Below are 16,539 nucleotides of genomic sequence, written 5' to 3'. Positions count from 1 at the left end.
TCATCCTCCCCCCCCCAATATTTAAACAACTTTCCCAACTTTCTGTCAATCATGGTAATAGGCTAGAGGCTAGTCTGCATGCACAGACTCATATTTGACACTTGAACCAATTTACATGTAGGCCTACATGTATACAATGTGTTTAGAGTGAAGGCTAGGCTCCAAACTCTCTGTCTATAGAGAAAGCCTCAGTACATAGTGAATCAAATTTCTGACTCTGCATTGTGCTCTATGCAAATTGCGAAAACCAAAGGACTGTGCCTTTAGACTAGGCCTAGTTCAATAATGAATGGCAGAGACAGAATTTTTGCAAAGTAACCTCCTCTTCAGATTAGAAACACATAGGCCAACTTCCTAATGCAATTTTGACAATATTTTAAAGCTAATATAATCAAAATCTGTAAAAATTAGATCACACTTCAAGACATGCACCATCAAAACAATACATTGTCACAATGTTTAGGAGTGTGCATTTGAAAACAAGTATTATATGAAAATTCTAAAAAGATACATGTAACTGTTAGCTAGATGGTAACACTGAAGTTCATACAGAATCCAATAAAATGACCATCCAAGTGTCAATATTTATGAGCAGAATATGTGCCAAAGGATTCTGCAAAAAATTATGTAGACCTACACGTAGGCCTAACTGCTGAGAAATTAGCAAAATAAGCATGGCATTCAAGCCATTTGTCAGGTCTTTTTCCTTGAATTTATTTCATGATTTCACATTTGACACTTTTTCAGCCGAGCGAGCACTAATCTATCGTCATAGAATTTTGAGATCACGATACCAGCGAAACTCTTGACCTAATAAAAATTCTGTCGTGAGATTTTGACTCTAAGATTTGCCTTTCGTTTGGTATTCATGATTTTGATCAATTTTGTATGAAATGTGAGAAATTCTTTAATGAATATATCAACTTCATGATATTTTGAAATATGCGCAAATTATGGTCACCCCATCATACAGATCTAGATCTTCAATCTAAATAGCGACAATTAACACTAGTTTTTTCTCATATCAGTGTTTACTACAAATACTTTCATTTACTCTTTTTTTCATGTTGCACAATGAGTATCCCAGCAGTAAAAAGGGCCATGAATACTTCATGTACCTGGATATGCTCCAGTAAGAAAAAAAGCCAACGCATTAAAAGCCCCCATCTCTCAGCCTCCGTAAGTAAGTTGCAACTTACATGGCCCTGTATCTTTTTGTGGGGCTCAATTACCCTTCAATACATATTTGGTAGAAAAGAAGCAGGAATTATAGCCGCAACACAAGAAATATTCATATTCCCCCCCCCCCTCCCTGGGTGATATGCTACCTAAATTAGTCTAATCAATGCTAATCATGGAACACAAGTGTGCACATGAAGCCTGGCAGTCTGTGCACATGACAAACTAATTAAAATCTAGCACATCCTCCCATATCTATGTCAGGGATGAGTGAATGTCTTGCGGGCAGGCAGACTGGGCAGGGCTGCGATGAAGAGAGGGGCAAAGCAAAAGCTACTGAAATGTCAAGCTGGGTGAACTGGCATAATGAGGAAGACATGTATCATGTCTGAGCAAGAGGTTTTCACCTGTCACTTATAATTCCATCAAACAACCTTTTAAACCGGCTGTGTCATAATAAAAATAACCCCAAAGATAAACAGACACCAATGTACGAAATACATGAGGGCAAAAGTCAATTTTTGCTCTCACTACACCCAAAATCGCCCCTAAAAATTGCAAAATGGAATGCCCATCTTTTCTGAAGTTGCACCAATATGTACAGAATCATTCTACAAAAAGGCTTTAACATGTACATGAGAATGCTTTTATAATACAGCCTAATTGCTCACTGGGAAAAAAAGTAGCCCTTGAAATTAAAGAAATATCCCCCAAAATTCAGCCATCACCTCAATGTGGTTAAAAAAATAAAAATAATTTTCTTCCCTGACAGACACCACAAAATTGTTAATCTCTTTGATATGCTATGTATTAAAATTAAACACAAAGTTGCACAGGTCTGGCAGTCTTTGCATACAAGAAACTAGTAATATATCTATCACCGATTATTAAAACAAACTAAATCATTGGGTGAATCAGAAAAAACCTAAACATCATTTCAAATAAGTTGGGTATTTTGCACAACACCCCTTAATTTTTTTTTTACACATGATCTTTAATCACTGATTGCATCTCCAATACAAATAACATTGTGATATTTCAAATTGGGATAATATTCAGAATCAGAATTAGCGGTCTAACATTTGGAAACCCTGAAAAGAGGAAACTCACTTGCTAAATTTGCAAGGTGATAGAAACCCAATCAAAGTGAAAGCTGATATATTTGTATAAGTACTTTGCAGTGACATGTTTCATATTAAATGAATATCATGAAATATGTTACTGCAAAGTAATTCTCCAATTTAACAACTTATGTTTTCCTGTTTTCCTATTAAAGAGTTTACAAACCCACTAATGAAACTTCATAAAATATGATTCATTTTCATATTTGCTTCTCTTCCCAAATAGATAATAAAGACATAAAGCGTACAATACCAGATCTAGTAGAAGGCCATCATGTACACAGCCAGCCAGCACACAGACACCACGATGTGTTCTTGCCCCATAGCAAGGATGCTTGCTAGTTGTTATGCTTGATTCTGCTTGTTAGCATAATTATGCCACCACCCGACATATATTTAAGACAGTAATCAATGAAGATGTATATATCTACATCAGACTATCATGTGTACAATTACAGGAAACAGCCACTTGTGAATGAACCCTACGGTATTGTTTCAATCTCCTCAATATTTCTACAAGAATATTAAAGGGGGCCAATGATATTAATTGATAATGTCACATACGAATTGTTTTTTGCACTCAGGTAATTATTATTATTTTCTTTTTTTATCCAGTCATCTATTCAACTCCTAATGGAACAATTAATAATTGATTGTGATTCACTGGAAGGCTTCTACAGTACATGTAAATCTACCAAAAATTAAAACATTTGTATATATGTTGTAACTACATTCTAAAAAAGTAGTGTGTGACATAAAAATACTTCATCTGCAAATTCTGAATCCTGCCCGAATCGGGTCTGTTTTGTGAAACTAAGCATAACTTCAAAATATCCCAACATTGGGATTGGAGTTCTGAAAAAGATTTAAAGAAAAACAAGAGAAAGAAAATAGGACTAGATGCAAATCATTCTTGCATTGTTCAATTTCACTGATTAAAGTTCAGATTTATATTATAGACTCTATGTCTACATGTAGGTAAACAATTTCAGGAGTTTTAAAACATGGAAACACATCAATTTTGTAGTGTTTATAATTTGTTTCTCAATTTTCCAGTTCCCTACATACATTTATTGAAATACTATATTAATCAAAGATGGGTATTAAAAAAAATCCCCAACTTGACTTGGCCCTAGCCAGAAGTCACATACATGTTCACAATAAAAATTATAATAATGCAGGGGCTACACACAAATTGTGGGGCTGGCTGATTTCTACCATTATGAATGCAAAGGTACATGTAAAAGAGATATTATTTGGAGTGGGCCAAATAATATTCTCCCTGGATATTAAAGCTCATAATATTTGTTCATCTTTGCCAAATTTGAAAAATCAAATTGCAATGAAGTCCAGTCCATACCATGTCTATTTTGTTCCTCCAAGAGGTCTGTATGCAATGCCATATAGCGTTCTTCATCGCATATGGCTTCTATGCGTGCTGCCTCTTTGGATAGTTGGTTATCTTCATTCCATGCTGCCTGTTCAAAATCTCTTAGCTCATGTAGATGACCTCTTCCATCATACCTAAATAATAAGAAGACAAAACAAATAAACACGACTTTAATCAATGAAAAGAACCTTCAATATCCAGGGGAAGTAAATTTTAATAGCCCAAAAGATATAACAAAAGAATTCATAATCATACATGTACTCATCTCTCTCCTCTTTTCTTGTGTTGTCTTTCATTCATCTTTCTTACTTAAAGGTCAAGTCCACCTCAAGGAAAAATTTATTTGAATCAATATAGAGAAAAACCAAACTGAAATATTCATCAAAATCAGACATAGAATAACAAGTTATGACATTTTATGTTCGCTTATAATTTATCACAGATCAGGTATGCAAAATTCAGTGATATGCACATGAGAGGTTTGATGTCAATCACTCATTATTTCTTTTGTTTGTAATTTAGTATTGTTTGAATTGCACATTTTTGTCAATCTTTACAGATTCGACAATAAGGAACACCTTGACTGAACCATACAATGTTAAAACACTAATGGTAATGTTCAGGAAGGAATAAAACAGTGTCACCCAAAATTCCTGGCAGCTGAAAGTTCCCAAAATTTTCCATGGAAATTTTCCAAAATTTCCAGAAAGTTTCCAGCCCTTTGCAACCCTAATGACAATGCACAGAAGATTGAAATATATCATATAATAAAAAAGAAAATAAATTAGTAAATGTAAATATTGGTCCCCTCCTTTGCATAGCAACCAGGATGTTCATCGATCTGTTTTGTGAATTTAAGCAAAACTTTATTAACAATGTCATAACATTCTTATTTTACATCCAATTTTGATGAAATTTTCAGCATTATGCTTGTTTGATTTTTCTCTTTTTATTCAAATCAACTTTTTGTTGGGGTGGACTTGCATTTCACCTTCTCATCTTTCTCCTCTTCCTTCACCTTCTGCTTCTTTTGACCAAACAAAAATGGAGAAGCTTATTTAAAATGAACCTGCCATGACCAGCCATGTGTACGTACGCCCACACCACCTTGGAAATTTATTTTATGACCTGCATCAACTCTAGTCTTTGAGTCTTGAACAATTAAAAACAAAATCAATAGACCCAATAATTCAATCACGCAATTGCTTGTGGTTCAACAATTTCTGAGTAAATTTGGATAAGCCAATATTGATTTTGATACGAATGCTTAAATACACAATGATTTTGCTGACAATGCACTGACAGACATCACATTTTTTCAAACCAATCAGGCAGACTTGAAGGCCTACCAGTATGAATTTGTTTTATGTTACCAATACAAAGAAAGTATGTGCAACCCCATGATCCTCATCTTAAATGTAAATTTAGATCTGGATGTTGGATTGTGGGGTATAATGCCTCTAGATAATATTTTCATTACAGGAATTCGGCCAGAAATGGTCCGTTTATTCTAATTCAATTTTCCCCATCAAATCATGTTCAAACCTGATGAAAATATTCCATGTGGTTGGTGATTTTCTTATTGCAAAGCCATCCATTTATGAAGCTACTGTACATGTAGCTACATGTAGGGTATTGGAGGAGTACCATAGACCAACAGACCCATACTTCAGATCACAAACCTTGTCAAAATGAAGCATATCACGGAAAATTCATCAAAACCAAACATGAAATTTAAAAAAATACATGGAGGCCAACATAAAACATTTTTTCATATGTTTCTTCTCCCAGAGAGTCCAAAATGGGAGTAAGCTCTAGTTTTGGTAGCTGGAAAATTCCACAATAATGGAACCCGACCTAAAGGCAAAGTAGGTGGTTTCAGACCGCCTCGAAGTTCGTCAGTTCCAGGTATTCTCTGATCGGGAAATTTACCCCGATCAGAAAATACCAGGTATTTTGGTAATGTGAAATCAAACTACGCGTAATTTCCCTGAAAGAAAATACCCGCTAAATAGTAGGTACTTGGCGAAATTACGAGATCTTTCGCGGGGATTTTTCCAAGGTCGCATGTATTTTGGCGATGTGAAAGCAAATTACAGGAACTTTTAGCCCAGCGTGTCGTTGGGTGCGGCGGCATGGGTGGCTGCTGGGCTAGTGATTTTGAATCTCGCGCCTTGCTTGCTTATCAGACCATACTGCGCATGCTCATAACTTCAGGAACTTATCACGAAAGGGTATGTTTCAGGGCGGTGTGAATGCAGGAATAATGGGTATTTTTTAGCCTAAAAAAGTTCTCGTAATTTAACGGGGATTCTTGTGATCGAGGCGGTTTGAAACCACCTAGTGATTCCATCAGCATCAGCAATTCAGCATCAGCAATATACGGAAGAGAAGGTAGTCCTGTAAGTCTTCCGGTCGCTTCTTCTTAAAGGAGAATGAAACCATTGGAATAAGATAGCTTGTGTGAAAACAGAAAAATAAAAAAAAACAGATCAACGAAAGTTTGAGATAAATCAGACAAATAATGAGAAAGTTATGAGTATTTGAATATTGCGATCACTAATGCTATGGAGATAGCAAATTGGCAATGCGACAAAGATGTGTGATGTCACTTGTGAACAACTCTCCCCTTTACTTTAGTATATATTTCACTTGAATTGCCTCTTTTATCACATCTATCCATAAATCATGTGTTCTTTCTACATGAGGGCATGTAATACATATTTTTTAAGAATACATCATGGATAAAGAGTTTGTATCATAAGAAAAAGCAAAAAGAGACATTTTGAGGGTATTTTATAGTCCACCAAAGGGAAAGTTGTTCATCAGTGACATCACACATCCATGTCGCATTGCCAATGGGAGGATCTCCATAACATTAGTGATTGCAATATTCAAATGCTCATAACTTTCTCACTATTTGTCCGATTTTTCTCAAACTTTCTTTATTCTTATTCTTTGATTTTTCTGTTTCTACACAAGCCTATTTGTTCCAAAGGTTTCATTCCCCTTTAAGGAATTACAGACGATACACCTTTGAGGGTATGCTAAAGAGTTGGATCACGTGCTACATGTACATAGTGAAGGTTGGACCAATGAATGTCCAATAGTCTTTTGAATGAATTTAGACTAGGTGCAGTGACCACTGACTCGGGAAGATTGTTCCAGTCATTGACAACTCTTTGAATCCCACCCCCCCCCCCAAAAAAAATGATTTAAATCAAAAGAGAAAAATATAAAAAAGCATATTGCTGAAAAATTCATTAAAGATTATGTAAAATATAAGCAACAAGAAATTTAATTTGTTTTCACAAAACATATTACACAGAAATATGCAAAAAATGAAAGAGTTGGCTAACGCCATTGATTCACTATTTCTTTTGTATTTAATTATAATTTATATACAATATTTCAATTTTTTGCAGATTGGGAACTATTTGTTGAATCACAATAAATTACAAAATTGGTAACAGAATACTGTCCGGGAAAAATCAAACTTTGCTGCAAATTGACAAAACAAATATATTCCATACTTCTATAACATACATGTCATAGGTTCCCTTATTTGCATACTGGCTAGGATGTACATATATATTAGCACTGGAATAAATACAAGCAGCAAACCTATTGTTCAGGGTTGATGAACTCTTTATGGCACCATCCCCCCCCCCCCACTTGAATAGTGACATAGTCTGACATTGTGTATGCCCATGCATGTTAGGCCTAATATAATGTTAAACTGTAAATGCTGTATCTGATTTTGATGAAATCATGGGTGTCGATCCACTCAACTTCTTATTCATTAGGGGAGATGGCGCTTTGTATTATTATGTAATATTCCCCCAGATGAATGAAACTTCCTGTGTATCAACAGTGGACACCATTGGATGAATTGCTCTGCCTGAAGCTTATTTTAGTTTTTCTTTTTATTTAAATATTTTTTTCTTACTTGCCCTTTTAATACAAACCATAAAAAATACACAAATTGACTTTGCAAGTTGTAAACAATTTGGTAGCTAGCCTAGACACATGAACTACAAACTAGAATCAAACTAAATTAGTCATAAATAAATCTGTACTGTCACAGAAATTCTACGTAGATTCATCCATAGTATTATAAGCACATCCCCAGCTGGCTTAGGCTGACTGCCAAACAAAAGGCCCAGTCTAGCAGAGAAACCCAACCAAACAGGCTGAAGGAAAGATCATCAGCTGATGGAAAATACCACTCATCCTGGGATCTATTGTTACGCTATCATGACAGAGATCTATATACAGTACCTGTGCTCTCTAGTTTAGACAATTTTTTTTCCACATTTCTGCTCATTTTTGTGTGTTGTTAGGTACTTTGATCATTTGGTGAATGCTAATTTTTATTCATTACATGTGCAGATGGCTGTATATGACTGGAAAAGAGGTGATAAACATTATGATCTCATGCACCTCATCAGAAGAAAAAAAATCAAGACAAAAGAACACTATCAGTTTTAACATCAATACAAATACATGTATCTTTTGATAGAGAGAATATAGAACACAAAATCTGTTTGCAACAAATCAAATGTGATTCAGATTCAGAGGTATGGAGTATTCTAAATTTCTATGATATCCAAAATTATAAGATATATGACTTAAGTTACATTTTGAATTGAATATATTTAAATATGACTTTATTACTTCGAACTTGAGACTCCTTTAGGCTTGAGGTCTTTGCTCTGTCTATATTCACAACACTATCAATTCAATTTCAAGCAATGAAATCTGTTTTGAAGAGCTTGATGAATACACAGTGCTTCAATGCAAAACTCCCTTCCTTGACAAAGTCATTTGACCTCCAGATAAATCCTCTGTTCCTTGGAAAAGGGCACATAAAGTTCATGGCTGAAACATCACGCTCACATTACCAATGATGTGCATTACATGGTACTGCACTGGTACTGCACTATGTGTTACTTGTCTGTACAGCAGCAGTGAGAGGCTCATGAACTAAGTCCCAAAAACTGATACTTTTGGATGAGTTACACTTTGGGTAATTACAGAATATGCGTGAATAATGTAAATTGTTTACACTCAAGTGCCCTTGTCTTTAAAAAAACAAAAAAGAGAACAAAATCAATATCAGCCAATTTGTTTGTTTTTTACCATAATCAATACTATCATTACTTTTATAATTATCATTATTATTATAATAATCATTATCATTGTTATCATAAATCAAAATTAGAATTATCATTATTGCTGTTGTTGTACTTCATGTTTTTTTTTTACCATTATAACCTTATTGGATAAAAGTAAATCTGCTTCAAATTTTCAACTGCATCAAACTTTTAAATCATACAGTGCAATGGTTACTGTTTTTCAGAACTAGTCTGAGAGAAAATCTCCACTCTTGTCTTTGTTTTCCAGCCACTTTAATTGAAATTTGTTCTTGATTCCACTGTCTGTTTGTTTAGTGTTGGTTCCTCTTTTGACATCCATACTTGTTGAAAAATGATAATTATTAAATCCACAATCTGTGTCACTAAACTAAAAAGCTAACAAAAATTCAGCTTGGAATAACATTAACAATGTGAATGAGAATGAAATTGAAAACATACTACATGTATACCGTATGTATCGCACAAGCGAACCCATGGCCACCCGACCGACCCAAATGTGTTTACAGTTGGTATTATTACATGTATGTGAGACTAAAAAATACAGTCCTTTTATCAAAATTCAAAGTTACATGTACAATCAGAATCCACATTAAGGCATTATAAATATCACACGGGCAAACTTAAGTCTGGCATACTATGACCATATACGCACATGTACACATAAAATCTTGATTAAAATCGAGCAGTCTTAACTGACGGCTCGTATGAGTTTAATTCAACAATACACAGGATTTTTTCTTTCATGATAGCTATTAGGTAACAGGTCTACTGACCGACGACTGTTCTTTCCAACCTAAAAAAATTGACATCTATATGGTTTTAAAAAAATGAAAAAGCCGGAATTCAGGCTTACAGTTATAACCCAAACTCTGGCATCACTGTGTAATGTGTTGTAGGAATATAGCACTAAATTTCAAATTAAAAGAGGACTGACATATCTCTTCAAACTGAGTTTGCCATGGCAACATGGAAAATATCAAAGATAAATACAATTGGTTGTAGGGCTTAATGATTTCAAAACGAGTTCAAAAAGAATCCAATAAAATAACCACTCAAGTGTTTGTAATGGAAAAAATGTGTTATTGCTGAAAAATCAGCAAAATAAGCACAGATTTTCATATGTTGGTATTTTTCTGAACAATATTATTAATACACTGTAGCACAAATGCCTTTTTGTGTTTTAATAGTGATCACAAGAATTATTGGTTTTCAGCCAAGATATCATGATTTCACAAAGATAAGCTTTATGTACCAGTACAAGATCTATAATAATATGGCGGCAATTGTTTGCTGCAACTACATGTACTTTCTTAAGTTTCTTATGCCTTTAATTTAAATGAATTCATAAAATTGGAAATTGGTATTAAGAATGTCCAAAATTCTAGCAGTCTCATAGTCTGTATTGCATGACAGCAGCAGTGCTTACTTTGAAAACAAATTTTATTCACAAAGAAAAAGCTTTTCACATTATTAAAGTCATTAAGTTCATTAAAACTAAGACTAAATGGCCTTTGACTTTGTTCATGTGATTTGAAACTCTTGCAAAATTATCGATAGTAACTCAGGGGCCCGTATAAGTAAATTATAATTATAAGATAATTAGTTATAACTTATAAGCCTAACTTCTTGATTAAATTGGAGATAGTGAGCTACTTGTCCACTAACTACATTGTATTTGACGAAGTCCTCTTTGCCAAATCAGGGACAACAACCTGACTTAATTATTTATGAAACCTCCGACCATGTCATTTCTTTTGTAATGACGTAGTGGTATTGAAGGCATTACTACTGGCATCACGTGGGTAGACTCTGACATGCAAAAGCACCTCGAAATTTGAAAATTATAATCTTATGTAATCAACATAGAAGTTGAAATTACATTGCAAAACAATTGGGATACATCATGGAATAATTGTATTGCACAAAAGCTATAAAACTGTTGAAATGCCACAAAATAATTCATTTTGAAATAGTAAAATAATTTTAATCTTTAATATTCTGTCATATCAGGCCATCCATAATTGGATTTGTATTCTTTGTTTTCAGACACTTATCACCATTTAGATAAATTCTATTTGTAGGCCTACTACATGTATATATGCATACATGTACATGTAGAATTTGTCAAATCATATTTTGGTATCTAAAGATTTAAATAATTCATGTTACACTATTGTTTAATGTTTGGAACTTGGATTTATAAAAAAAAGGAAATAAATTTAATTATCATTCTAACAAGAAAACCTAAATGGTTAAATGTATTTCCCAATTCATAACAATATGTGTAGTTTTCTCATAAATTTGCTTTTGGAAAAGTATACAATTTTGTGACTTAAAGCTATGTCTCGTCTAATCTTTCTGCCGAAGGTGATAGTATCAATATCAAGGGATTCTAGTAATCTAGTTTATAGAAAGCCTTTCGTGAAACGGGTTTAGTAAGATTGGAGTAAACTCTGTGGTTGGTGGATAAAGATATGACTAACTTGTCCTGGTGTTGAGATACGGGCCCCAGGACTTTATCCAGGATTTTAGAATGAAGTGTAGAACTAAATTCTAAAAAAAAATGTGAGAGTGAAAAAAGTCATAAAGTGCTTAATGAGGCACTGCGTCTTGCATCATTTTCAGTAGATTCCCCCCCCCCCCCAATATTTTTGTTTCTTTGTAATATACTGCTGGCTTGACACCCCCCCCCCCAGTAAAAGCAAGTTGAAATTACAAATTCTCATGATCAATGATTGTTTTCCTTAAATTATTTGATTTTGTTTGATCTCCTTATCTTGATTATTGCAAGTTTTAATTTTAATTTGTTAATACCGTACCATACTGTATCAATGCTTATTCCTGTGCACAATTTGCTCATACATCATGTACATGTAATTAATAATATGCAATTTAGTTAGCTTTTTGATCTAGGGCCTAGGCAGAAAAATAGGACAAGCTCCAGCCTGACTAGTATATTAATGATTGATAACGTTAACAGTGAGTTTATACTGGTAGGCAGGCTTGCTGGTAGTGGTAGGAGTCACTAAGAACGTTTATAGTTAGACTGGAAAAACTAAGTCTAGTAGTAGTAAGAGCATGAAGAGTAGAAGAGAAACAATGAAAGAAAATATTAAAGATGGAAAAAGGATGAAAGCAATGTTAAAGATGGAAAGAAAGAAGGAAAGAATATAAGAAAGAAGATTTCGTTTAATCATGTTAGGCCTAATTGTTTTTCACTGACCTGTCTATCATCAGCGTGTCATCTCCCATCCATGGTATAAGATGACTGCCCCTGTCTATCTCCCTTGCCCGAGCATCGTCGCGAAACAACTTGCATGCATAGCCTTTGACAAACAGGTCATCCAGTTCATCCTGGCGCGACTTCTTCGCCTCCTCCTGTCTCTTTCCTACCGAGAATTTCGGTTTTACCCGTGATTTACTGGTGATGAGGGCCATTTTCACCCATTTTCAGTTCTGTCAAATGATCACAAAAGATCTCATGGTGATTCCACCGTCGCCTGCCATGTAAAGCGGTATATAGCTGGCAAAATCCGAGTTATTTTGAACGACGTGAAATATCTAACGTGAGAGATTTTCCGCCGCCATTAGGGTCAAGACAATCGAAATAATGCGGCCGGATCAAAGAACGTCGATAACCAAAGATAGATAACCAAGTAGCGGTCTACTACCGAGCTGTAGTACGAGCCTAGTCTGCAGGCACAGACCCTCATTGGAACTTTGATCAAAAAGTGTGCCTCCACGCAAAGACTAGCACATACAAAACTTGCTGTCGAGAGAGCCTTCAGTACACAAGGCATGAGTATATAGGCTGAACATTCAGACCCTTATTTCGAGTGAAGGGTTTGCCCAGCAGACTAGTACGAGCCCGGCGCCCGCCTAGGTAGGCCTCATAGGGTTATATAAACCTATATGGGTAGGCCTTTCATTAGTCTGCAGACTCTGAATGGCTCGTGAGGTGGGATCTGCTGGTTTGCAAAACAAACCAGCCTGAAAGGGCGAGCGAAGCGAGCCATTTCTGCCTCAGTAGACCTATATAGTCTGCTATGCAGAATCGTTGAATCAGCTGAGGTACAGACACTGCAGATGTGGGTCTACATTATTTTGTAGACTAGCCTTTCATCGCGATGTTGCGATGTTGACATGGGGTAGGCCTGCCATAAGGAGGTTGGTGCTCTAGCGCATGCATGCTCCTAATTATGTATGGTAAGGTATAGGCCAGCCCTCTGTCATTTTTTTTGCTGTGCTACATTTCGCCCACCAAAAATTTCACAAGCAAAAAAATTCCTCACTTTCCAAAGGGGGGAGGGGGCGAGCATACTTATGTTTTAACTGCATTTGATTGTGCCTCTCAAGGGGGGGGGGGAGCGGGCATGAGCCGGCTGCACCCCCTCCCCCATGGATCCGCCAGTAACCCAAAGTTCATCCGAATGCCCAGCCGCCCCTCTCCACCCACCCCTGCCCCCGATGAGGGGCTAACTTTGTTATAGAAATCCGATCAATTCGACCATAGGGAGATTTGAAGAGATTTCAGGAATATAACCAAATCCAATCTCACTGAGATCACGATATACCTTGTCAGATTTGCCCCCGTTTAAACTGAATAGACTTGACTTGAATATATTCGCTTATTATTTTGAGTTGCGGTCTCAGTATAATTTCTCGCCTGATAGCAGCATTTACCAGAGTTTTAAGGGGTTTCACCTTACATAACTAATAATCATAATTATTTCTTTTACTCTGGCAAGAAGAACTGAGAAACTGTTTGAAAACAAAAATCTATCAAGTGTGTAAAATAATTATAAAAGTAGATTTTTTAGAGTGAAATCCATTAAAACAGATGGGGGGGGGGTGGTGAATATAATGATAGTCGAATGTAAGGCCCGGGGTAAGGCCATATATTATATATACGGTGAAAAAGAGGAGAAAGAATTCAAAGTCATCCAACTTGGCCTATATACATACAGGGGAAAGGATACGATGGCACGAAGAGAGAGAGAGAGAGAGAGAGGGATCGAGGGGGCGGAGCTTAAAAGAGTGAAAGAGTGAAATGACGGGGGAAATTTTATCTCATATAGTTTTCACAAGCAGCTCAAACTTGAAAGGATCCATGACGTACGTGCATAGATGAATAATAGTTGCATTAGGCCTATTATAAATAGGCCTATAGCAGGGGCGGCGTTATTTAGGGGAGAGCACAGTGGCCCACTGACACTTTTTGAAGCACTGAAAGAGTGCCCTTTTTACGCAAGAAAATGTAACCCTTTCACTCAGAAGAGGACCCGTTTAAGGTGTTACCAAATGCCCTTTCTCGTATAAGTGCCAAGTTTTTTTTCTCCAAAAATACCCTCTAACGGACGTGTTCTGTGCCCTTTTCACCTGAGAATGGCCCGTTTCATAATTTGTTAGCAAGTGCCATATCTCGTATCAGTGCCAAATTTTTCCCCAAAATTTCCCCACACGAACGAGTTCTGTGCCTTTTCACCTGCATGAGAGGGATCCGTTATATGTCTGAGCAATTAGTGCTTTACGTTCTTGTAAGTGACTTAACAAATATGCTAGAGCGATCAACGCGAGCAGATATTTTTGATATAAACGTTCTGGCCAGATCAAAAAGGGATCTTTTATAAGGACTGTTTGCAATTACCCATGAATACGATACATATTTCAACTACAATCAAATAATGCGAGCGCGAGCTGAAAATGTTGACGTTCGATTTCGACCTAAAAACTGGACATTCTAAGCACTTTTTGTAACCATGAACAGGATAGGTATATAACTATACAATATTGATGCGAGCGCCAAGCGCGAACGGAAAAAAATGATATTTCAGTCTAAAAACGGGACATTCTAAGTACTTTTCTAATCATGAACAGGATACGTATATAACCATGATAACCATATGCGAGCGAGGGTAAAAAAATGAGATTGCTGACTTAAAAATTGGACATTCTACAGGGGCCGCGGAATGGTTTATCAAAGTTGGGGGGGGGGGGCGCTGAAGCCCCCAGCCCCCCGGTTCCGCGGCCCCTGTTCTAAGCACTTTTCTAATATAACTTATTGATGCGAGCGCGAAGCGCGAGCGGAAACAAAAATGTGAATAAAAATCTTGATAAACATGCGTCCGCATGTTTGGATTTAGAATGATAGAATAGGGCATTATAAATACATTTCTTAATCATGAAAATCAATAATGCAAGCGAAGCGCGAGGGGAAAATATTTGATATTCCGATCTGAAAAGGGTCGGAAGCTCTATTTCAAGCACCTTTCTCGTATCAGTGTCCCTTTTCATCTTAGAAAAGTGCCCCCCCCCCCCACGAACGTGTTCTGTGCCCTGACAGAAGGACCTGTTATGTGTTAACGAATAACGAGTGCTCCTTTGCCTTCTCATAGGTGCCTGTTTCTGATCATTTCAGATAAGTTGTCCTAAAAAACTACACTTCGTATCCGATGAGCGCCCGGTTTCTTTATTTAGCGATGTTCATGCTCCACCGCCCCTGCACTAAAAAATATGAATTCCTGGAATTTTCCTTGAAATATTGATGTCCCCTCGGTGATCGTCCATGCAATTAGTTCTTTCTGCTTTTATATTATTATTTCATTGTCATCAGTTTCTAGGGGTTTCATTGTGGCCTCGTATGCTCCTATTATATTGTACTTATATTGCTCGTGAGGAGCCACAAAACATATAAAAGATCTAGAATCGCATATTAGACCTAGTTGTAGACTAGGTCTACAACTAGGTCCAGTGGCGGACCGTGACCAGACGAGACAAAGCATTGGGGGAGGGCACTGCATTGTCTGTGAACAATGCTGTGCCCCGGCCCCCCCCCCCATGCTTTGTCTCCTCCTGGTCACGGTCCGCCACTGGACTGATATATCCATTGTTTCAGAGGAGGTTTTTTTTGGGGGGAGGGGGTCTTGTAAAATATGACTTGAATAACAGTTGCACCCAGCTGATCCTATTCTAGTCATTTCAGATGTGTTTTTTAGAGTGTATAGGACCTACATTTTGCTGGACACAGATCTCAGTGCAGAAGCACGTACGGCCTTCTGAGGGAGTTTAAGTCGTACTACCATCGAGATTGTATAAACTGGGGAAGGTAGTCAATCTTTGATCTGCTAGTTTCTTCGTCGCATCTGTAGTCTACAGACACAGACTCTGATTGGTTTTAACTTGCAGTGCAGATTTTTTTACTGACTCTCGATCCCTGACCTGCTGACCATACAGACTTCTGTTACGTTCACCCCGGTCGGATCCCCCTGTGAGCCTCTCTGCCCCTGATATGATCAGTTTCAAATTCATACCATTTGGAAAAAGCGAGGCACTATATGCTTCTGCCGGCTTGTAAACTGCGCGTGGACCTCATGATTCCAATCCACTTGTGGTATATCAATTAAAATGCAGACTTGTACAAATCTGACAAAATAGGATTATTGAAATGTTCTACCAAAAATATCCTTTAGTTTATTTGGTAAGGGTCTACATATCTATTTTTCTATTGTAAGTGTCCGCCCCCAAATTTGGCTAACTGCCACTGACAGATCGGCTATAGTGCCTTTTGTGGATTTGACTTGGGAGTCATTTGCACTACCCCCAAATTAAAGTGTTTCTGGACTTACTATACTTACTTCCAGGATACTGCCCAACTCCCCTAAAAAGGGGTCAAACGGGCAGGGTTAGGGTG

General features: G+C 36.7%; 1 protein-coding gene across 1 annotated transcript in view; it reads right to left on the bottom strand.

Annotated features, from left to right (window-relative positions):
• LOC121408733 (splicing factor, suppressor of white-apricot homolog) overlaps positions 1-12,471 on the bottom strand; it is a 45,277-nt gene extending 32,806 nt beyond the window's left edge. The window contains exons 1-2 of the mRNA XM_041600344.1: positions 12,073-12,471; positions 3,661-3,824 (exon numbers count right to left, since the gene is read on the bottom strand). Of these exons, the coding sequence (XP_041456278.1) occupies positions 3,661-3,824; positions 12,073-12,287 (379 nt within the window). The 5' untranslated portion in view covers positions 12,288-12,471. The remainder of the gene's footprint in view (positions 1-3,660; positions 3,825-12,072) is intronic.
• Between the last annotated feature and the right edge of the window lie 4,068 nt (positions 12,472-16,539).

Source organism: Lytechinus variegatus, chromosome 2 (genome assembly GCF_018143015.1).
Source record: "Lytechinus variegatus isolate NC3 chromosome 2, Lvar_3.0, whole genome shotgun sequence".
NCBI lineage: Eukaryota > Metazoa > Echinodermata > Echinoidea > Temnopleuroida > Toxopneustidae > Lytechinus > Lytechinus variegatus.
Note: the sequence above shows the minus strand (reverse complement) of the source record. Positions and strands in the feature narration are given on the sequence as shown.